Here is a 23,995-nt window from a genome sequence, read left to right as displayed (position 1 = left end):
ATACCTTCTGGACTTGGATTTTCATCATAGATTGGTTTAAGGTATCCACTGAAGAATAGTTCTATGTTTTTTTCTATCAAGCCAGTGTCAAAAGGGCAGAGGTGGGTGTTCTTGTCATAGATGCTGTAATAATAACATGAAAAAGTCAGAAGAACTTGAAGACGAGTAAGGCAACTTGATGGACCACTATGATGCAAGTTACAATAGAACAGATCAAAAGAGGGACAAAAAGATAAGAACAGGTGGAGCAATGATGGCATGGCCCTGAGAAGAGAGATGAAGAGTTCTCATCGTCTTAACTTTATTTCATTTTATATATGTGACAATTGTACAGATACAAAGATTTGTTACCTGAAATTTGTTATTTTGTGTTGTGGTCTGTCATTATAGCTGTCAAATTGTTCCTCTTCACCAGAGAACAGGGACAAGCGTGGATCCGTTAAGGCAACAAATTCTTCAACCTGGCAGTAAATATCAGTTGACATGTTAGAACAATCATACTGACCATGACCCTTAAGACATGCAGGCTAGAAGCAGAATATCTAATTTTAATATTTTTAAAAATGTCATGGGAAGAGAAAACTCTCAACTGACCTGGATTATGTATTAAATGTTGGCAGCCATGTTGTCAGTTATCAGTCATTGTAAATTTAAAGCAAAGTTTACCATAAGTGGTCATAAACAAAAACAATCCTTTCTATTTTTCTCTGAGAAAAATACAAACCACAATATACATTTGTTAAACTTCAAGGAACCTTAAAAACTGCTGCCTCTTGGAGAGGAATATGCATTATAAACTTACTGCATCATCACCATCACCCAGAAAAAGTCGCAAGTCAGAACTGTCCAGAAGTTGCTTACACTCCTTACACTTGACAGGAGGCTACAAAATGATTAAACAAGTTATTATTATGTTAAAGAGAAATAGAGATGTCATTTGAAGAAAGATCATTACTAACATTGTCTTAGAGAAACCACTAAGAGGCAACAAAATAAATCTCTAAAAAATTCTGGTGTAAATCAAATTTAAACCTATAACTGTCCTGCAACTGATGTTTGTCCTAACACCAAATACTTGACCTAAACCCAGAAAATAGGTCCACCCTTCATTGCTGGACATCACCAGAACATAAAGCTATTAAATTCAATATTGAAAAGAAATGGCAGATGATAAAATTGGAATGGGAAAATTTTCCAACCCTTGCAACAAATGTCAGAAGTTAGCATAACAGTCTCCAATTTTCATGACACAGAGATAAACAATTTAAGATTTTACTCGTTTCCCACACTCCCAAGAAATGCATTAATGTCTTAAGAATTTACACTGAGGTCTTCAGTATGTCAGAAAAATTGAAAAAAAATTTCAGCACCTGTGTTTTTTCCCCTTCACACTTTACTGCTACAGAAGATTCTCTTAACTTATATCTGTTGAGCAAAAAATAATGAACACTGAAATGCTATGAAAAGAAAAAGTGTATCTATAACATTATCACAGCAAAATATTGAACAGTTAAACCCATAATTACTATGACTTGCATGAGGTATAGATGTTGTGGTTAAATTTTTTCTTTTAGTTAGTTTTATTTTTAATGAGGTACATCGTTTTTTAACTTCAATTTGGTAAATTATTGTAACGGTAGATAACTTTTTCAGTCAGCTGTCAAGAAAAGGGATTTTATTTATGAGGTGTGGTAAAAATTTCATATTTGCCCCCGAAGCTTCGCTTCTCAGCCAAATATTAATTTTTTGGACAATCTCTCAGCTGCAAACATTATCAGCCGACATACCAGCCGCCCAAAGGGGTTTATTTACTAAATATTCAAGCTTTCAAACTTGAATGAGTATTATTTTGTGAAGCTCTAGATTCTTACCTCTCTGGTCCACTTCCTGTTTCTGTTTCTGACAATTCTATTTCTTTTTCACCAGTGCTTCCATCCTCTGACATTTTAAGACGTTTGTTAACCTGCACATTGAACATACTGATTAACATTGATGTTGACATTTTTATTGTAAAATCCAAATTTATGTTCATTTTAATAATGAAGTGTTACAATGAAAGTGGACAACATACTTTGCTATTGACATTGTTTGGTGAATCTTCATTGGTTTTACCAGCATCTTCAGTATCATCTATTGTATTCTTTCTTTTAACAGGCCTACAATTAACAGTCATTTAATTAATGATAATAATAATTCTAATACAATCCAATACTTATTATACAAGGTTGTTAATTAAGTTTCACGGGTAATGGAAGTGACAAAAGTTCTACTAGACACATTTTCAAGGTGGATCACACATACTGAAATGTAACGACCCCACTATGGAGTGGTCTAGTTACAACTGGAGGCCGTAACATCTCAGTGCATGGCTGGCTCTTTGAGATTTCACACTTTGCATAAATAGTGCTAGTAACTATCTGCCTGGGAGTTATCAAATATAGATTTTTTTGTGGAAATCCAATTTAAGTGCTGAGAAGTAACTTCCAATGGTCTCACTTCCCATCCAAAAAAGATTGAAGGTACCCACACTGTTATTATACTTAGATGTATAGATGTATCTTTTACCATGTATCTTTTACCATGTCCTATGAACCGTCACTTCGAAAAGTATGTGTTAAGTAGTTACGACCTCAGGAGGAAAATGACATTTTAAGTTACCTAGACCTAAGACAGATATAGTCAAGAAATCATGCTCATACAAGTCAATTACTCGGTGGAATGCTCTGGAAAATCCAAAGAGATCAATTCAAGATGTTGACACTTTTAAAAAGTCACTCAAGTGTATTATAAGCCATGTATATTATAATGATGTACTATGTAGAATTTTTATTGTTGTAAATATGTAGAAATCTTACATTAGTCTTCTTGCAATTAGTTAGGAATTTAGTTTTATTGTTTGTACCTGACCACATCAGCTTTCGCTGAATTTTTTATCATGTTTAAATAAATGCTGTTGTTGTTGCTGTTGTTATGTACTTGACAAGAGCCAAAAAAAATGTGTTGAGCAAATATCGCCTCTGTTTCTCTTAAAAAAGAGACCATTACAATTCTACAATTCCTACACATCAAAGGATTCAAAAGGTTTCTGATTCACATTTCTTCCTTTTTGCCAGAAGTACATTAAATGGATACATTTGCCAAAGTCAGGTTCTTTGAACCCTGACCATTACATTTCTGCCACATGGGGTCAAGTATATTAAAAATGTAGTTGAATAAATCTCTTAAATATTATTCACTACTATGACTTAATTTTTAATGATATCTACATGTATCTTACCCCTTGGTAAACATCTCTTTGATACCAAGTTGCCGGCTAGTCTCTTTTCTCAGTTTGGATTTTTTCTACAAAAGTATTTTTCCAGTTAGACAACCTGGACCTAACTTTTGTTAACATTCTTTGAAGCCACTTATAACAGCAACATTTTGTTAGTCATTGTGATCTCCAGGTATGTGTCACAATCTTGACAATGGTAATTATTAGTTCTTTAAAGAGAAGATGCATTTCACAAGTCTTAATGTATTTTAATTAATTCAAACAAATTGGAACATAAAGAGTGTTTAGAACCCCACTGATTGACAAGAAGGCTGTAAACAAAGAGCAGCCAAGGAGTTAAACTTGGGGCAATTGAAAACAAATCCACTGAGTGGCAAGGTGGAGAAATTGAACTCAGAACTAATGGATTACAAGGGCAATGTCTTAACCCTTTGATCACTATGCATCCTCCAACCTTCCATACAAAAACCAACTCTTTGGGTACCTTATCCTCTGAGTCAGGAGAGGATTTCTTTAATGGCAAAGATGACCCTGTGAAAGGGGAAAAAGCCAGAGAGCAAAATTAAATAAGCAAGAAAGTGGAGGTACAATATCATAACTCAGAAATTTAATTATAATGCATTACAAATAATGAGATGATGAAGTTAACTGGTAATATAACACCCTAAGAAGCATTATACAGAGCACTTTTAAAGATCATGTTAGAGAACTTGATGTTCAAAGTGATGACCATTGTAATGTTGATTACATGACAGGTAAACTGCAGAACCAAGCCCCCAAAGGAAACTATACTCAAGCATGGTCCAAACATGTGATCCACATTAGAATAAATTAATATTTTATTATCATTATATATCATCAAGACGAATAACCACAACCTTTATCACACTGAGTAATTTGTCACACGATATGTACCTCCTTTGCTGGTGGATAATAAAGCTGTCTGAGCTCCATCTTCATTATGACTTTCGACTGAATTTCCATCTGAAGCCCCTGTAGTTGGGTTAATCATTGGCTTATCATCTGAGTCATCAGTCTGCATAATTTCATCAGAGTTTGTTCCTGAAGCACCAGCATCACGATCAGCCTCGTCATTACTTCTTGTTTCACTTAATAGAGTATTGCTGAGGGCTGCTTCTCCCGTCTCCATTGGTTCTTCTTTCAAAGCTGGCACAGAGCCATTTTGATCTTCATTAGCTGATGCTGGAGATAATGGAATGGCACCACATCCATTGCTAGCTCTGTGACCAATCTGAGAGAGTAGGTCTTTCAACTGGTTTATAAGCTGCTCCTGAAGCAGTGAGTAAAAAATGAAAATATGATCTGAAATTGCAATTGCTTTGAATGTGCATTGCATTAACAAACCATAATGTTACAGCTCAACACTTGGAATGCAAACAACATATCAAAATGTGATTATGTTGAAGACCAAAAATATTGTCGACTGAATCAGGAACTTACTTCGGTTGATTTCCCTTCTTTGTAATCATCTTGAGCTTTCTGAATCCTACGATATCGATAAAACAGCGGTTTTTTAAATTAAATCCGGAGAAAAGATGATGACTAATTTTACCAAATTTTTTTTCTGCGATCACCCTTCTCTCAACTGCAACACCACCAATAATAATTATAATTAAAGTCCGCTTTTTATCAGGTAGCTTAAGGCCATTTTAGTAACTCACGATTACAATCAATGCAAAACAAAAAAACAAAAAACACACACACGCACACATACACAAACAACAGCAACAAAATTAAAACAAACACAGGCAAAATATCCAAAACAAAACCAAAAAAATCTAAAGCTTACTTTTCCTGTACTGAGTCGGCCAACAACGGTTTTATAAGCTTCAGCTTTTTCATCACATAGCCCTGTGTAGGAAAGAATCTATACATATAAATGGCTGACGGTCTGAAATTTTCACAGAATTTACCACTGAAAGGTTCTTTCAGGTCTGCCAAAAATTGATCCTCTTGCAAATGCCCTACGCTGTATTAAATAGTAGAAATAATTATAGGAGATTACATTTGAGAGGCTGAACTTTACCTTCTCGGTGAAAACGCCGTCTTTATATTCCTCAGCGAGCTCTATTAACCTGAAAGTACAGAAAACAGTAAGCAATCTTGATTAATCCGAAAGTCTTTAAATTCAACTGAAGTAAAACCAGAGGTTGATTCATCAGTGATCGCTCGGTATCTGCTAAAATTTGTCAAATCTTGACCAATATTTTAGTGTGACCACTGATTCTTACCGTTCAGAGATTTCTGTTGGGTAATCACTTTCAATCTCATGGACCATTTTTCCTGATCGAAGAAATTTCGGCGAATTAATGTGGATTTTGTTGTGATTGAAAGCTGTCTGTCGATGGACACGATCGCGTGGAATGTTGACTGGTTGATTTCCCGCCAAAATTCATTTGCGCAGGCGTTTCGCGATACTAGTCACCAGTCATCAATATAACGCTCTTTCAAGATCAACGTTAATGGAGGCAAAATGAATTTCTAAAGAAGAATTTACGTGTGAAATGCCGAATTTTCGGCATGGGTTCGCAGAGTCAGTCAGACACAAGTCAACTTTCCTCTCTTATCGTATCCTTTGTTACTCAGCGAGCGAGTATGGTGCAGTATTAGAGTTGTCAGACAACTCGAAAGTGTTCTCTAGACAACTCGCTTTGGAGCCTGAAAGCGAACGAGATTGAAAATAACCTTGCAAGAAATAGCTACCGGACTAGTTTGCTCTGTTACTAAAAAAAGGAAAACTTTTATTCCTATAAATGGCTAACTTAGCTCAGAGCAATAAGTGCGTGGACTGTTAAAAGCCATCTGTACCTACCACTTTTCCACTGTTGAACCACTTTAGTATGAATTGTAAGACTATCGATCAGCGCTTAGTCAGTTTTATTCATTATAAATCTAATCAAGGTTTATTTAGAGTTTCGTAATTTTTCCCATTATTCCAGTCATCAAAAAAATTTGACCTAATATTTTTGATATAGATGTAGTGCGTATGATACCAAGGGGTTTCCAGCAGCTTTGAATAAAATCTCGCATTCTGATCGGTTAAGGAAGCGTGGCATTGCGACTGAGTGGAGTGTGATTTGGTCTGTAGTCAGAAGAGTGACTGACACAATCCGCAGGGCCCAGTTGTTCGAAGACCGATTAGCGCTAACCCAGGGTTAAATTTTAATCCAGGGTTTTATATTTCTCTGTTCAAAAGCCGTTTTAAAATAATTTTCCCAATTCTTCTTAGAGCATTCAATCAACAAATTGTGAACAAATGGAATTAAAGTGAAATTAATTTTAAAGCTTTCAGATCTTCAATTAAATTTCACGGTAACCCTGGATTATTTTAACCCACCTTTGAACAACCCAGCCCAGATGTCTAGGAAGCAGGAGTCTGATTTGGTTATCACAAGTATGATTAAATGTACATAAATATAAAGTATGATTGGTAACAGCACAAAGTGCTGTTACCAATTATCAAAATTCGAGAAAAAAACTGGACAAAGGTTATACATTTTTAAATAAAAAAAAGACAACAGTAACTCAGCAAAATGTGCGACTACAAACCAAATTGGATGACATAAAGTCCTGTTACCAATTAGTTATAACCATTGCAATTTCTGAAGAAAAAAAAGCATATACATTAAGTTGAGAAAATATCTCCAGTAGAGAGAGGCTACAGAGTAAATTATTTCTATTTGGGAAGTTCCCTAGTTTTGTTAGGTAAGTTTTTGTTGCTTTGGTTATTGTAATCAATTCTGTGATTGGTGGATTTAGCTGAGTAGACTTAGTTTGATTGACTGTTTTAAGTTGTGTGATTACAGGTGTCCAATTACAGCCAACTGTCACTAGATTACAACTCTATAGAATAATGAGGGAAAACAAAGCAGCTAATGCACCAATCACATTTGAAGAATTTGTCATGGCTATGATTAGATCTGTTATCATACAAGTGATAAACAAAATTTAATGATTATAACAGGGAGTCCAATTTATTAATTTATTACAGAATTGGACAACACAGAGTTCAGCTGCTTTCAGTTAATCAAAACTATGTAAGAGACAAACTAGCCATGGATTACATTTTTCATAAGAAAAGCCATTAACTCTGTGAGCTATCCAATTACAAGCATGACACATACAGTTTCCAATTAGCACTCCAGTCAGGCTGGTTCTAGTTCTAATTAAAGTGACAATCTGACAAGTATAAGTTGTGAATGAGACCTACCCTAAAAAATCAGCTTGAGACTAATAACATGCTTAGATAATGTAGCATTCCAACCACTAGTGTGGCTTATCTTACAGTAGTAATAGTAGTAAATTTATACCTTAACATTCATTCAATTGTATCAGAAATCATTTAGTGAGACTCCAGATAGAAGAGAAAAGCTAGGTATTGTTCTATAAAGGATAATTTTTGTATTGTCTAATTGTATTATTAACATGTTCTCTCAAGCTAAACTACTAGCTGCCACATCTAAAGCTACAGATGCTGACTTTAAATCACAATAACTTTAATGATGATAGTGTGGTGGTTGTGATTATCATTACTATTATTATTGTAATCTTTTTTTCTATCATACATGTATCTATGGATTCAAGCTAAAAGTATTTTGTTTTGTTAGGTTATTTGAAAAACCTCACAAGTCAAATTCTTCCTGGTTTGTCCCTAGTTGAATTAGAAGCCAAATTTTTCTCAAGAATCTTGCCAAAGGTACTTTTTCAAGCTATGTTTTCCACCGAAGAGAACACAAAATCCCATTCTAGAAAGCTACTGGTAATTCAGCCTGTAGTCATTAAATAGAATAAATGTAATTTTCATAGTACACAAAAATAGATAATTGAATCACAAGAAATAGTTACACTTGGTTCCCCTTTCCATGGGTTTTATGAAATATCTAATATATTTAACCCTTCAATCCTCAAGCAGAACTAGTTCTCATGTCTCCTTTCAGCATTAGCCTCGGATTCAGTTTAAAGGTCACTAATAAGAATAAAGGAAATCATCTCAAATTTGTTTATTAAGAAGCTCTTGATAGTCACAAATTTTCCCTGTCAATACCCTTGGAATGTAAAAAGAACAGAGCAGGAAAAATAAATATTTATGTTAGGGTGTAAAAAGGTTAAGTCATAAACTAGCTACAGATCAAAATTGTTTTACCAGCTTTTTTGTATTTTTCTCATTTCTGGATCATCTACTGCCTATGTAACAGTATTCTTCCAATACAAAAAAGATATTTTTCAAACTAGGTTAAGTTTTTTTGAGCTTTTGTTTTAAACTAGAGTTCTATTTGTTCACTGTTTCAACTGTCTGTTAGGTATATGATGCTGTTTCAGAGGCCATTTTGGAAGTAGAGAAGATCATAAAGTCACTGCAAGCACAGACTGTTGATGAAGAAAGAAGCTGTGACAGATTACAGATGGTCCAGTCACTTCTACAGGTTTGTGTTTATGCTTTGATCACAATCATACTGTCATGACAATAATGCAGCCAGGTGTTTGATATCCTGAAATCCTTCTTTTTCAAACTTGCTGGGGAAAAAGAAATCTGATTGATCAACTAGGAGAAGGTTGAAAAGCTTGTTTTGTGAATTGGAGGGTGTGAGCACAGATTGTGGGATTTTTCCATCTGCCAAATGAACCAGGAAATTACAATTGGTGTGTAATAGGAACATGAGTTAACATCTAGCAGCCTTATGCAGTGTCAACTGCCTACTTTGTGCAATATCATACCTTGTTCTTGTAAAATTTTGCTCTGTTTATTTGCAGTTGGTCATCGAATTCATGGAATGTCTGGAAACTTGTATAGGCAATGTGACTCAACATTCCCTTACAGAGGAACTCTTTATTGAACATGTCCACTCTCTGCCATCAGCTGTGCTGCTGACTGTGAATGCTACATTTAAACACTGCAAGGTATATTCTTATTAACACCTTCTTGCAAAAAAAACTTGTATGTAACTAGTTGCAATTGTTTAGAATTTATAAAAGAAAGTTTGATCAAATGGTATTCACTTTACAAATTTGTGATTTGCCATTGCAGGATAGTGAAAAGGTTTATGGTGATTTCTTCCATGTTGTATCTCAGGATCTGGCCATGTTGTTTAAAAGATCTTACCAGCTACAGAAGGTGCATTGGTCTACTACTGTATATCCTAAGGAATTATTTTTTTTGTTTCTAGATGCTGATACCCTTGGCCACCCCTTAAAATGAAAAGGGAGAAGGGGTTTAAAAATGTGTATTTAATGAAGGAAAGACTGTAAATAAAAACAAGAAATTTCCCTACGTATAGGATATTGATCAAATTAAAACACATTGGGGTCTATGGTGCTGTTATGGTTACTATCTGTATCTATGTGAATTCCAACTTAAAAACTAAAATACAAACATCATTGCACTAATACTATGTGCTGGAGAAATGCTCGATCCATACTGAAACTGTTGGAATCAAATGAGTATCAACAGTCGGAAAAATATTACCAAACTGTCTTGTTTAAAAAGGGATTAATGGAGTTACTTGACAAAGTCCAATTTAATGATGATGCATCTGATGAGGATGTCAAAGATATTACAGAAGGTAGGATGTGGATTACGCAATGATTATATGTTAAATTACTTTTATGAGAGCTGTCTAAAAGACTTCAGCCAGAGGGAGAATTATAGAAAAAACTTGTTAGCCAGAGAATTGAATCATGCAATTTCTAGCAGTTGAGAACCTCAGAGTTATGCACTGCTACTGTTGGTTTTCTGTCTTGTAATCTAATATGTAAAAACTGTGTTAAGCATTTCAACACATCTCCTTGTAAGAACAAATACTCCCTTTCTTGCTTTAGTATTCTGGATTCTGCTAACAGCTCAATTGATTTAAAACTCAAAAGAAGCTTTTTATATAAATAAGACCAAACCTGAGCTTAACAAACAATTACAACATTATAACACTTTTTTAGCATTTTAGTTCACACCTTTGATGTTTGGTGTCATGTTGTAATTAGTACCCGCCTTTGTATTACATCATACTGTAAATATTTTATTCATCTACTTGTATGCTATATAATTACTTACGTTCAGTTACTCATTGATTGAAGATGGCATAAGCATGCCGAAACATGTCTCTCAAAAACGTTGTCTATTTCTTACAATATAGTAATGTTATAATTTATTTTCACTGGGTGATGCATGTACTGTGCTCATGTCACTTGCTGGTTTTTCTTTTGTGACCCAGTGTGTCATCAGCTTCTTGAAATTTGCATTCTCATTGGTGATTTGGATACAAGTATACTGGTGAACACCTGGAAAGTGTTAAAAAAGTAAGGGATCATTAATAACCTAAATTAGCAGTAGTAAATAGGGTTTAGTGTTATAAACATTTAAATACTGAAATATGTGCTTTTAGCTTTGTGATAGACCTGCTTTGATGGGATCATGTTTAGATTCATAATCATTATCAGTCTGCATGTATATCAGTGAGTTCCCCTTAGGATTTAGACGTCAATACTGATAAGTACCCTTGGCACTAATGCCAGCCGTTATCATAGTGAGTATCTTCTATTATTGTAATACACTTGCTGTTTCACTGCAAGTTAGGATACAAATTTAAGTTGTGCAATTAAAGCATACAGTAAATCAAATTTTTGGGGCTCAACAGACTATTAACCAAGCATAGAGATCATATCAAGAGCTATTTAGAGGTAAGTAAATAAGTTTCTGAAGTTTTGGTGAAAATCTTTATCATGAGCATAGATTCTGAGTATAATCATTTACAGTTAACTTTTAATAATCTATAGTGAATAAGAGTACCCTTGTATATGTAAGGCAAGAGAGACACTCTCTGGTATAAAGACTGATAGTTTCTAAAGAAACTATTAGGGGCTGTGTCAGTGGGGGTAACGAAATAATTTGGATATATCAACAAAGTTGAAATGGTGTTTCGAGCGTTAGCCATTCATCGGAGCGAATGGTATAGCCAGTTAGGTACTTTGTAGTTAAATTGGATTTAACAAATGGTAAACACCACAGCGTACACTATTGAGTTATGGATGCACGCGGGAGGTTGCTAAGCACGAAAGAAGCGTAAGAGTCGCTCGAGGCGACAGCCGAGAGCGACTCTAGCTTCTTGAGTGCTTAGCAAACCTCCCAAGTGCATCCATAACTCAATAGTGTACGCTGTGGTGTTTACCATTTGTTTTATAACATAACATTGATACATTGTAGCTAAAGAGTTCCCGTTTATTTAACAAATCTTACGCGACCAGAAAAAACAAGCGCGCGCGGAAAAATAGTCTTTGCATTTGCTCACGTCAGCAGCGTACACCCATGGGCAAATGGGGAACGCTAAATTGACCAATCAGAGCGCGCGCTTTACTTTGGTTATGTTATAATTACACATATAGAATTAATTAGTCTTTGTACAGATACAGTCACTGTGTCATATCTAGATTTGTACACAGTCATACACCTGTATTTCAATAAGACCCAGCAGGTACCTGGTCTTATTGAAAACTCTGTTACTTACAATGGCCTTCTGTTACAGGTGGACAGGTTGATTTGTCATTTGTGTGACTCAATTGAGACCAAACTAATGCGATGTATAGAACTTGCCCCATTTAAAGCAGAAGATTGTTCTGATGATCAAAAGGTTAGCCAAAGGATTGTCTTATTTAGTGAAGACAAAATGTATTCATGATTGTTCAGATTTGCCACCTGATTCCTGAACTTGTTGTAATAGATGTTGACTGATTTCTCAGGTTACTGGTTCTAATGGTGATGAAGTTGCTCTGACTAAGATGCTCAAAGTCATGCGATTTTTAGTGGGTCACCTTGTTCATCTTACAAAGGTGAGCAAATCAGGTCAACACTAGATTCTGTTAATAAATCCTTTCGATATATATATATATATATATATATATATATATATATATATATATAAACAGAATAAAAAGGTAAACCAAACAATGAGCTCCCAGTAGAAGGATCCGCGGAGGATACAGTGCTTCAATGAAATTATTAAGTAAGTGTAAAACGTATTTACATAAATATGTTCCACCTGAAGAAGGCCGAAGGCCAAAACGTCGCCACATTAAAGCTGGAACAGTAGGAAGTTTGCTTCATGTTTCATCATTTTACACTTACTTTATATATATATATATGTGTGTGTGTGTATATATGGGTTGTCCTGATAGTGTAGTGGTCTTCACACCTGACTAGTAACAGGGGGACGTTGGTTCAAATCCCGCTCAGGGCAAATTTTCTTTTCAAGCATTTATTCTATTTATGTATCTGTATATATATATTTATTAAAAACTAGATCATTGGATAATGCAATTCAAGACTTTTTATTGGCTTAGCCATTATGGTATATCAGCCAATATACCATAATCTACAAATATGGCAAGCGTACGTGTCAGATTAAAATTAAAAGGGAGCTAAAAGTGGAATAAAATTTAATTAATTTAACGTTTTTAATAAAACAATTATTTCACTCGCGCTTGTTGGATATGAGATGATTATAGCCAACTCGGCGCTACGCGCCTCGTTGGCTATCTATCATCTCATATCCAATGCGCGCTCGTGGAATAATTGTTAAATATATACACACATACAGTGTGAGTAGTTTGTTGTAGTTTAATACTGAATTCAAGCACATTTATTTATTTATTTATTTACTTGTTCCTTTTGCCATGAACATCTTTACAGGAATATGATGGTTATTATGACACATGTTTGGAAAAAATTTTTAATTTTCTGTTAATGATTCAAAGGTATGTGTAAAACCCTGTTTTGATTTTACTCGGAAAAACTTAAAATGCCTTTTAGTTGATAAAGGAAACCATCTGTCCCCCTAATTTTCATAATACATATTCACTGGCACCCCATAAAAGTCTATCTCTATGAACTAGCTAGTGTTAGTCAAAGTGTATAATGACTGATCCTCTATTTCCATGGCTTAGCAATTTACCTCCAAGTCTGAGTGCTCCAAAAATTGATGCTTGTGCAGTTCAGGGTATAAAATCAGCCTTATTAATAGCGGTGAGTTAAATGTGCTAGATAAATTGAAATTTGTTTCCTCATCATTCAAGAAATATTCAACAAATGGTTTTACTGATTTTTTTCAACTTTGTGTCACATAACATGTATTTATTTATAATGCATACACATGTGTGGTCACGTTTCTCTAACTAATAATTTCCTTGGCTCCTTGGTGTTTTCATATTTGGTGATCATGTCGTCTTGAGCACATTATGTGGTAATTATAATTTAAATATCTTTTTTTTCCAAAGGTGGAGCCACTGCTTTCTGTTATTGTGAAAAACAAACATTTTGCCAATTTAATTACCAGAAAATCACTGGGTAGGTCTGAAAATTAAGAGGCTGGTGTCATTTTCCCTTTTCTTGCTTTTGCAATTAACTTAAACAAAATGAGTTTTCATTTTAGATTTCCAACAGGCAGTCATGAGTGAGGGTAGTTTCTAATTTATTAAGCTGTCATTTTGGTGGATTTTCTTTCAGTGGTGGATGAAAAGAGTTGCTTCGCACACTGCTATTTGTTGGTTACTATTCTGAGTGTTTTACCAAATACACCAGGTACTTGTAGTACACAAACTCTGTCAATACTAACTGTTATGACCACTAAATTGTGGTGGCTAACTGCAATGGCTTTAAACTTATTTCTGCTTCAAGACCAGCCTGAGCTGGAATGAAACATTTTAAAGTTGACTACTAACTTGGTCTTGACTATTGAATCACAACCTAGGTTACCTATAATAAGGTAGTCTATTTCATTGCTATGTTGCATAAATTCAGTCAGTAGCCCAAGTCTTGGAAGGCCTAATCTTTCACTTGCCAAGCTGTTTTGGTGTGACTCTTGTCTTGATATTAGCCTTTTTATATTTGTCTAAATTGTAAGGTTTGTAATGTTTGGTTGATGTAGACAGATGTTAGTACATAAACATGTACAAAATGATGAGTGTTTAAGCTAGAAAAACTTCAATCCTGACATCTTTGTATCTTGTAGAGGGTGTATTTGCATATTGGATATCACCCATCGATTATCCAGAGGTAAGGTGCAGTGTGTGATAGTGTTATGATTGATGATTTGTCTACTTTGAAATTAAAAAAAGGAAGTTATACTAAATGGGATAATGTCTACTTGAGGCATCAGTTGGCTGAGTATCAACCAGTACTATTGGTCAACAAATTAAGCAATATAATATTAGGTAATTTGGTTTTATCAACTGTGTTGATAATGTAAATTGGCCATTGTAAAGAATTTAAAAGCTGACATTTCGAGCTTTAGCCCTTCGTCAGTGCAAAAATTGAGCAATAGTTAGCAGACTGTTGTTGCCATGTTATTTAAGTTGGTAGATGGCTGGTTGCTGCTATCGGCCAACACTTCAACTGCTAAGTTGTGATCAACTGTTGGTAGCATAATTTATTTCTTGTAAGCTGTTCAGCATGTTGATGCTTTTTCTTGTCTTCAACAGGAAGAATCTCGTAATTCACTTTTGGAGGCTGTGTTTGAATATTTCAGTCACTGTAAGTATTTTTTTTATTATGTCATGCTAGAACATCCCTGCATGTTTTAGGACTTTAAATGTAATACATGTATATCTTTCCTTCCCAGGTGTTGTGGAGGTTAGCTTGCCAATATATGTGGATGGTATAATGAGCAAGGGGAAACCATTGAGGTCTGGCTTTGTTTTGAGTTTAATGTAGTCATGTGCTGAAAAGAGAAAAAAATTAACAAAATTGGTTGTTAGCATTGAATAGTTAGTTCTTTTATCTATTCCATTGTAAGAATTGTATGGTTTTAAGAAAGACAATTTTTGGTACTTCTCAATTGAGACTTTGATTGAGAAGTCAATAAATGTTTCCCTAACAAAGGAATTTGACAATTTTAAGAGATCAAAGAGAGAAACGTTACTCTTTTTTTGGCCTAAATGGGGTTAAAGCTTGTTAATCATTAAGCATTTTTTACTTAAAAGACAATTCATTTGAAGAATGACATCCCAGAATAATCAAATACATTTTTGATTCTGTTGTTTTCTCAGAGAGATAACTTTGTATGAGCATGTTTGTACTAGAATGTGCTCTGTTGTAGCTTGCACACCTGCTGCATGTTTTTCTGCTGTGGTAAGTATTGCTGATAAGAAACAAAGTGCTTGTAATGGTAGGGGTTGCTAGAATAAGGAGAGATGTGAAGTCATTTCTTTCAAGAACAGGGTAAAGAACCATTTCTGAGTTCCCGAATCAAAGTTAGAATCCCATTCCTTGCATTGACCAGTTGATTACCTTACCTCTGAGCCACAGGGAAATTGTGTATAATTTATAAGCCATACACTGTGTTTAGTGTTCAGATGTTGCACAAGCCTTGTTTACTGTTAGGATCAGTGGTGTTGAAAAATTTCTGTGTGGCAATTAAGAGACTGTGGGTTCGTAAAGGTTAACGTGGTGACAGAGAGTGCATGTTGTTTTAAGTTATGTAGGAAATTATGCAATAATGTTGCTAACTAGTATGTGATATATCACGTCTGTTGAATCACAGCCCCTAGACAGACTTTTTACATGTTCAAGGTTAAAGATACCAGTGACACCTCTACCACATAATTTGTAACTGGAGAACTAAGATGTAGACAGGCTGTAAACATTCATGCCATGGCTACTGCTACTTGTGAACTCTTTCCATCTAATATTCTCTTTTATTTTTTTGCTTCTGATGTCTTGCATTTCCAAGCGATTGTCTCATCGACTTAACATATCTCGGATGTTATCATAATTACACCCCCTCTTTAATTAATTTTTTTTTTCTAGGAACGATGCCTGTTGGAACACGTCCTCCAGGATGACCTGCTGTGTGCCTTGCTCTCTAGCGATGTGTGGTGCTTCATGGCAAGGTAGACGTAACATCATGGTTAATACACGCTATTCAACTACTTTTTAACTGCCTCTCGGTTAGCTCAATGGATAGAGCGCTGGACTGATGTGTGGGAGGTCGAGGGTTCGAGCCCCAGCCGGACCAACACTCAAGGTCTTAAAGTAATTGAGAAGAATATGCTGCCTTTCTATAACATCAAGAAATGGTTTAGATATTCTAGTCCCCTTGGATAGGGGCGAATAAATGGAGGTCCCGTCTCCTGCAGGGTTAGGGGTAGGAGACGTTAATTTTCCACGCACGAGATTGCTTTGTGATGGATGTCCTCCCGTGGGGTGGGATAGGTGGGTTGTTGTCTTGCGTTCATACATGAGCCTCTGGCTCGGGCAATATGGGTAACCATGCCCGCGTAAAGACATTTAACTTTGTTTACTATTACTATTACTTTTTATTTGGTGCATCATGTGAGATCTTTTGAACATGATTTTTCTGTGTCTACTTGTAGGTGGGGCTCTGCCAAGCTGTGTGCAGGACATGTAATGGTTCTTACTCAACTGGTAGGTGACTTGTAGACTCTGAGGTAATCAAGGGAAGATTGAGTTGGGATGTACTACAAAGGCCTTCAAACACCGACCCTATTAAAAGAAAGTGAAAACCCAGTAATTTTTCCACCCTGTTCAAGGTACTATGTCTCGCAACAGAATTAGGTCCCCCCCCTCCCCTCTCAGGGTTGTAAATTGCATTCGTCGTGGAGAACGGCAACCTCGTTCCCAGGGCCTTGCATCCTCCGCCCCATGGGGAACGAAGTTGGGAGAACGGAGGTTAGAGATATCGGGTGTTGGCATGGCAGTGACCATGTCCTCGTTTCTGATTGCAGTAGGTGTCCATCTTACAGAATGTATCCGTCAGTGAAGCCTTCATTTTCAATAAACTGCAGTATTTAGGTCTTTGTTGCAAAGGAAAAAATCAAAGACAAAAAAGAAAATTAACTTTAAAGTAAAATGTGTTTAGCAAGTTAACTACGATAGAGTCACCTGGTGGATATAGCTGCGACAATATTTGTACATGCGGTGTCATTTAATGACAAAATAGCAGTCATTTCGCCCCTTTACTCAAGAGCTGAGAAGTCAGTGGCAATGTCTTGGCCAAAACGTAGAAGAACACTGTTAAAACTTTTGTGGCAAACAGGTTCAAAACTTAATAAGCAAAGTGTGGATCAGTCTAACATTTATTTTTTGTGATTGTTGACTTCATTTTGCAGTTATTACAGTTGCCTGCTTCAAGCGCTGGTCATGTCCACTTGTCGCTACTCATTCGACGTCTCACTCGTCTAATGGCTGTGGAACATCAAGTACGTGATGTCTGATTAGAATCTGCTTACTTTTTACTAAGTGTTTACATTTTGGAATACTTGACTCATGACTAGGTTTGAAACACTAGGGCTCTATTAAGATCTACTTTTATGCGAGAGAAACAGAAAGTATCTATGGGCTGATTATTAACTTTATTTTTCGGCAAACGTTTTTCTGTAGGAGAATCTTGTCACTTCTTTTCCACCGTCGAAGGAAGAAAACATAACCGCGTGGTATTTGTATCCCTTACAAGATATGCCTGAGAACGTCAAGAAAAAGGTACCATTGTAACGATGATTTCCATGTAGAGTCCACTGTAAAAGAAAAGGTTAAGGTGGTTGGTGATTGTGTTTAGTCTCGGGCTTTCATGGCCGGAATTTTGTTTGTAATATAAATACTGTGCATCGATTAGAAATTACTGGTTCTCCCTGTACTGGATGGGTACTGAAGTATTGCATTAGGCCTTTTGTTTCATGGTTCTTCAGAATATTTACAGGCGCACTGGTACTAACATCTGGAGTGCAGTGCGCTAGCCTTTAAATCCAGTGCCTCTTCTAGATTTTTAGGACCTGGAGATTCAGATAAGAGAAAAAAAAAAAGGAGAGTCAGTACCTTGTGAAATCAACTAACATCGTTCTGTCAAAAAGGATAATCATATTTTACAGTTCAAACACGGTTCGTTCCTTGTTGTAAAATCAAAATTAGCTCCGTTTTCGGGTCATAGTTCCGTCGTGATATCTCACGAAGTCTTTGACGTAACCACTCTTTCCATTAATGCTGAACACAGATCTTGTGGATCATCTGGACTGTCTTTGAATTTTAGGTTTGCTGTTCCCTTGTTCCCTTGTGCATACAAGTTTGTCACTCGCGAATAACGAATCAATCAGCGGAAGACAACGAGCTATTGGTATGTACCATGAGACGCGTAAAAAAAATGCCACTCTACTTTATTTCGTAGCGATATCAACGTAATATCAAACCGTCGTACCTTTTGTCCTATGTGCGTAAGCTAACGTGTGAGAAAAATTCCTTTCGGATTCAGTTTCTTCACTTTCTAATACGAGTTGTTCAGTTTGTTTTAAGTTAATGGTCTTCTTTATGTTTTTTGTCAGGTTTCTAGGCATTTTCGAAATCGATCAAGCCGCCCTCGAACTTAAAGATTTATAAAATATTCGTTATTGCCACCATTCCAAAATTACTCAAACGTTTGTTTCTTTGTTTGTTGTTGTTGTTGTTGTTGTTGTTGTTGCTACAGTCGCGCTGCTTAAGTTGTCTCCGGCGAGTTTACAGCCTGCCCAGCACGGAAAGCTATCTACCTCCTGTTCATCACTCTGCTACCATCGGTCTTATCAAGGATTTGTGGTCGCTTTGTTGTCAAGGATGTGAGCAAGTAGAAGTAAGTTTTACTTTAGAACGGAGATTAGTCTGTTTATTGCGTTGATTAGTCTTTTAATAGCCCTGGAAGGACCTGACGATCGCAAACGTAGTGGGAAGACTGGTGGGGTCCTTAATTGTTCCCGTTTAGGCTTCGCGCTCTCTCTTGTGTCCACGGTCCGCGCTTCCTTGCTAGCTGAAAAATAGAAACAAAATCGCTGTGGACAAAATCGAAGATGAGCACGAGTAGAATAATTATCATTTTTTCTTAAGTGAGAGAAAGCTTTTGGAATACTCCCTTACCTTTATTCAACTCACAATACCAACTTTAATAATAAATTACTCTGCATAGATTTGTTTACGGAACTAAGCTTACTACCAAAATTTCCTGTTAATGATTTTGATTATTTTGTAGCGATTTAGAATCAATGTGTGGTGCGAGTTACTGGATTTGACATCCACCTTACTTACCTTCATCCAGCCTGAAGATTATGCAAAGGTACAGTGCGCTTTGCGATTTCCCGTTGAAAGCAATTGATTGTATTATTAGCTACCAACGGAACTGCTATTTTTTGTTTTTACTTTTTCGCAGATATTAATTGGTGTACGAAGTCTCCTCGATATGAAGCCTGCTTCAGGAGTTCGCCATGCAGCCGCAGAGTTTCTCGGGAGATGCGGCTGTAAGGATGTCCCAGAACACCTTGAGGTACGAAGCAGCTGACATGTAGTGGCTTTGAGTTTCTGTCGCACTCTCTTCTTTTTTTTTTTTTTTTTTTTTTCCCAGCTGGACGAGGTAATCAACCTCTTGAGTATTGGTAGAGTTCTCTTTACAGAGCATCTGCTGTTACCAGGGTCCTAAAACTGACCAATCTGACAACAGGGAAAAAAACAATGAATTGTATCTCAGTGCTCTGTCATATTTGTTTACTGTATTCCTAAGCATTTTTTGGGTCAATGTAGTTTACATGCAACTCCTCTTCGTTTCCTATAATGTGTCTGGTTAACTCACGGTTTCTGTGACAATAGACTAAGTGGCACTTCATGTAGAGCACTTTTCACTCACTATTTGTGACCTACCAGTATTTGTTACCAGTCCACAGCGTTAAGCGACATCAGCGCTATGTTCTCCACATTGGTCTGTGACACGCACTGGTTGGTTCATCAAAAAGCATTTCATAGCGTTAAGGGATTCGCAGAGGTACGAAGATGAATTCAAACATTGAAAATTAAAAATGTAGACACTGTTGTTTTTTCTTTGAAGGATCTTTTGAGAAGTTCACTGAAATCCATTTGGATGTGATGGTAACCCACTAAGAATTTTCCACCTCACTTAACCTAGATTGACGCTTGTTGTTTTGTCTTCAGGTCACCCGTTACACTTACGTGATGGGAGATTGTGTTCCTGAAAATTTACTTCCTTGGTTGTCGGATTTTCTAAATCAGGTTTGTTTATTTGTAGCCGTATCGTGATTTTATTCCTTAATCGCTTCCAACTTCGGCGATAAGTTGACATAAATCTTGGAGTAAGATTGATGGATAACTCGTATGTTAATTCGTTATCTTGTTTCAGCTTCCTTATAAACACAATGAATTCGGAGTTGGGGACATGACGGTATCCTTTACCTGAGTTGCAGAGGTTTAACTTCTGTAAAAGTAGTTAAAAAGTGGAACCTTTTTTACGCGCCTCTTTAAGTTGTTTTCCTTGACAGTTTATATAGAAATCCGATGTAGAGTTTGTAAGACAACATCTTGGAACGGAGGTGTGGAGAAAAACACAGATCACGCCATCCAATGACATTAAAGAAAAAGAAATACCATTTATGGACACAAGGGGTCGATTACGTAACGCAAGTGTAGATGATAACAAAGAGGTAGAGGTAGTTATCAAATCCATAGAATTTTATTCGAAAATGATTATTTTTTTAATATAATTTTGCTTTTATTTGCGTTATGCATCACCCAGACTTTGTCTTGATGATGTGCAACGTTTCTCGTCGAACTCAGATCTCTGCAAGCCAGTACTCGACAAGGAGTCGCAAATGGCCAATGTTTATATCTGTGTTTCGCCACAAATGATTCTGAAATCACGCTGGCCTTGTCTTATAATCAAGGCTATCTTACTTAGCCTGGCGGCAGCTAATGATTAATAATCTTTAATCGGCGGTGTTATCACCTGGGCGTTTTCTGTTTCACATTCAATCAACACATTCTCTGGCGAGAGCTCACCTTTAAGGGAAGTTTACTGACGGGGTAGGGGCGGGAAATAGCTTGCTCGCAGGCTAACTTCCACTTATCTCATCGATAACAACCCTTTGCTCTTTAGTGGTGCCCTGAAATAAAAAAAGTGCCAATATCTGCGTTTGTTATCGTTTATTACGAGAAATTTGTTTTGGCGATGATCTTTCTGTTGATTTCCGATGGAAAATGAAACATATTTCAACTTTCAAGACAATTTCATCACCGAATCGTGACCTATTGATTGAGTTTGTGCGAATGCGATTGATGGAACTTTCTTTGTTGCAGCCTGAACCAAAACGTTTAAAAACACAGCATCATTCACCCAGTGAAAGTCAGGTAAGATGACGATAAATTTCTCGAATAGGTCTCTTTCCTTCCGTAGTAGTTTTGTTGACAGACTTTGATCCGGCTGGATTAAAGTGTGATTTACTAATCTGCCTTGTTGCTGTTTTTCACAGGGGAATGCACTTTATGATGAAGCAATACGAAATTTGAAGATACCTGTCTTGACAATTTTTGATCTTAGAAAGCAGTTTGTGCCTTCAGCAAAAGTGGTGGAACAAGTTGAAGAAATTCAGACATTGCTACAAAGGTTTCTCAACGGGAGCGCCGCCAAATGATACACTTTTGCAGCAAATCGCAACTGAGTGGACAGTGAATGACAAAAATGCGCGTTATGTATGCAAAGTATTTAAAACTGAGTTTGCATCTTCAATACAGACGTTGCCTTCTTCTTGAGCTCAGCATTTCCACAGCTCTGCACTTTCAGACACCACATTTGTAGAAATTTAAAGTACTTTTAACGTTTTGACTTGTATGATAGAATTGACTAGACTCGAAAGATGTTATTTTGAAATGAGTTTTTATAACTTGTCAATAAAGAAAAACTTTGAAATCACCTCCCCAGATGTGATAAGTGTTGTCAGAGCAACTGCTCAACTATCCCAATGGGACAAATGAACAAAAGTGTGATTACCTTTCCCTTTAAGGTTGCCCTCTGGTTTCCTGTCTCGAAATTTCTTAGTAGCAGATGAAACCGGATTAGATTCGAGTCGAGAATAAAGAGGGTAAGTTTCTAAAGAATCTGTAGTGCAGCGTCGGCAGGGGGGTATTACAAGATGACTTTGATTTATCACTCAGTTGATAATGTAGATTGGCCACTGTGAAGAGTTTCCGTAGGTGACGTTTCGAGTGTTATACTCTTGTCAGTCTGAATGAGGAAGGGCTAGCGCTCGAAACGCTAGCTTTTAAAACTCTTTACGGTGAATAATTTCCACTATCAACTCAGATGACAACATCAAATCATCTTTGATGCGAGCCGTTCTACTAGCGTCGGCGCAGGCGTGAATCGGCAGAGTGTAAAGTGGCTTGGACTTCTGTACTGGAATTTGCAGCAAAGTAGTAATTGACTGTGGATTGATCTGTGTCAGTGTGGGTTGATTCTTTGAGATAAAACGATTCTTTCACTTTGCCTCTCCTTACTCATATAAATGAATAACGGCAGACTACGGGGAAACTGGCAAGACCTTGAAGTACAGCCAGATATTACTTTAAAACCAGCTTAATTTTAATGATTTTCCACATCTATCTATGGGTTAAATTTGGCCGTTTTTGGGAAAAAGTGATAGCCCTGGGAACGAGGAAGACATGAAAAGTTTACTTCCTCTGTCTCACAGCTTTGATACAAAAACCACGGTGGCTTTGTCTATCGCTTCAGGGAAAGGAAAGAGGAGACACCTTGTCAGTGAGGTTAATATTAGACCCATATCAGGGGCGTCATGAATGGAACTTAAGGAAGCTTATGAAGTAAAACTTAAAATTTTCGTGTAGACATGTCTCCTAACCCCCTGCAGTGAAATGGCTCTCATCAATGCCATTTGTTCCCATATCATTAATCACTTTGAGGTACATCATGGATCTATTACAGCAGTTTCGAATTAAAAAATTGCTCGTCTCATGCAACAAATATCTTAGTGTGCGATGTGGGCTGTGAATAATTTTGCTGTGAACGCTTTCAGTTTATGCCTTGCGGCTTGAAAACATTTCGCACTTATTCTGATGCAGCTGCAGTCCCTCAAATAAAGGTTCAACTTTTTTTTAGTGCTACGATATCTTTAAGTTATGAGAGATCCGCCACAATTCAGGTTGTCGTATTTGATCAATTACGGGGGCGTTTCTCTTTCATAACACGATTTTTCATTTTCGATACTAGTTCTAATTTTGCATATTCTGTTTCATACACTTTTAACACATTTGAACACTTGCACTCGTAATCATTAACTTACACGTGTTAAAAATGTGAATTGGAATAAATAAATCTCCACTATACTTCTATTTACAATAAAACGCTCTTATTTGTAATATGTATACGTATGAATAATTGTTTTGTTTTAACGAAAGTAGCATAAATAGTTTTTAAATACATATTTACAGTCTGAAAATTTTTCTCTGTTTTAAATGTAAATAGAAAGTTTAATCGAAGGGGAATTTTCGGATTTTGCAACTTGTATTTGAAGAGCCATGTTGTATTGTGAATTTTATACGTACCACTTTCTTATTTGGAAAATTAAGAACAACGAGTTTCCAGTGTTTCGTTTTATTCATATGCCCGCTGGCCATTTATTAAAAATTCAATTTTGTCTTTGTACTTTTCAGCAATATATTTCTATAGTCATTACGTCGAAAAATTGGTGCTTCGCTTAAAATTCGACTCATGTGTTCGTGAGTTAAGGTTTTAGATCGCTGTTTTCAAGGAACCTTATATCTCGAGAAACGAAATTACAATACCACTAAGAGCTTTTTGATGAAAGTTTTTCGCGCACGAAGTCATTTTAGTTATTAAATTATTGATACTAAACAGATTGCTTTTTCCATTTTGTTTTGCT

At 36.3% G+C, this 23,995-nt stretch overlaps 2 protein-coding genes across 5 annotated transcripts in view; one reads left to right on the top strand and one right to left on the bottom strand.

The window, feature by feature from the left end:
* Positions 1–5,669, bottom strand: part of LOC111320812 (DNA (cytosine-5)-methyltransferase 1.S) — a 28,700-nt gene extending 23,031 nt beyond the window's left edge. Inside the window, exons 1-13 of the mRNA XM_022923514.2 lie at positions 5,527–5,669; positions 5,322–5,370; positions 5,085–5,146; positions 4,736–4,781; positions 4,190–4,565; positions 3,759–3,805; positions 3,278–3,342; positions 2,072–2,156; positions 1,872–1,963; positions 1,371–1,425; positions 803–883; positions 352–461; positions 5–123 (exon numbers count right to left, since the gene is read on the bottom strand). Of these exons, the coding sequence (XP_022779249.2) occupies positions 5–123; positions 352–461; positions 803–883; positions 1,371–1,425; positions 1,872–1,963; positions 2,072–2,156; positions 3,278–3,342; positions 3,759–3,805; positions 4,190–4,565; positions 4,736–4,781; positions 5,085–5,146; positions 5,322–5,370; positions 5,527–5,573 (1,234 nt within the window). The 5' untranslated portion in view covers positions 5,574–5,669. The remainder of the gene's footprint in view (positions 1–4; positions 124–351; positions 462–802; positions 884–1,370; positions 1,426–1,871; positions 1,964–2,071; positions 2,157–3,277; positions 3,343–3,758; positions 3,806–4,189; positions 4,566–4,735; positions 4,782–5,084; positions 5,147–5,321; positions 5,371–5,526) is intronic.
* Positions 5,670–5,718: 49 nt separating this feature from the next.
* Positions 5,719–22,008, top strand: LOC111321780 (FIGNL1-interacting regulator of recombination and mitosis). 4 transcript variants are annotated; one of them, XM_088758384.1, is made up of 33 exons: positions 5,719–5,863; positions 7,631–7,670; positions 7,903–7,991; positions 8,596–8,718; positions 9,047–9,193; positions 9,321–9,407; positions 9,780–9,855; positions 10,501–10,585; positions 10,924–10,966; positions 11,809–11,913; positions 12,023–12,112; positions 12,972–13,036; positions 13,226–13,304; positions 13,556–13,625; positions 13,785–13,859; positions 14,290–14,333; positions 14,759–14,810; positions 14,899–14,962; positions 15,326–15,407; positions 16,086–16,168; positions 16,652–16,703; positions 17,408–17,497; positions 17,679–17,777; positions 18,322–18,405; positions 18,754–18,894; positions 19,288–19,371; positions 19,465–19,578; positions 19,966–20,070; positions 20,238–20,315; positions 20,443–20,484; positions 20,591–20,749; positions 21,396–21,446; positions 21,569–22,008. In XM_088758384.1, exons 1-33 carry the CDS (start codon positions 5,816–5,818, stop codon positions 21,728–21,730), a joined length of 2,808 nt encoding a protein of 935 aa, XP_088614510.1. In that variant the 5' UTR covers positions 5,719–5,815; the 3' UTR covers positions 21,731–22,008. The 4 variants fall into 4 exon arrangements, with proteins under 4 accessions (XP_088614510.1, XP_022780492.2, XP_088614511.1 ...); XM_022924757.2 differs by having other exon boundaries at positions 20,591–20,743; positions 21,569–21,873; XM_088758385.1 differs by lacking the exon at positions 19,966–20,070 and having other exon boundaries at positions 21,569–21,873.
* Positions 22,009–23,995: the final 1,987 nt, after the last annotated feature.

Source organism: Stylophora pistillata, chromosome 4, assembly GCF_964205215.1.
Source record: "Stylophora pistillata chromosome 4, jaStyPist1.2, whole genome shotgun sequence".
NCBI lineage: Eukaryota > Metazoa > Cnidaria > Anthozoa > Scleractinia > Pocilloporidae > Stylophora > Stylophora pistillata.
The sequence above is the reverse complement of the archived record's forward strand: the minus strand, read 5'-3'. Positions and strand labels throughout refer to the sequence as shown.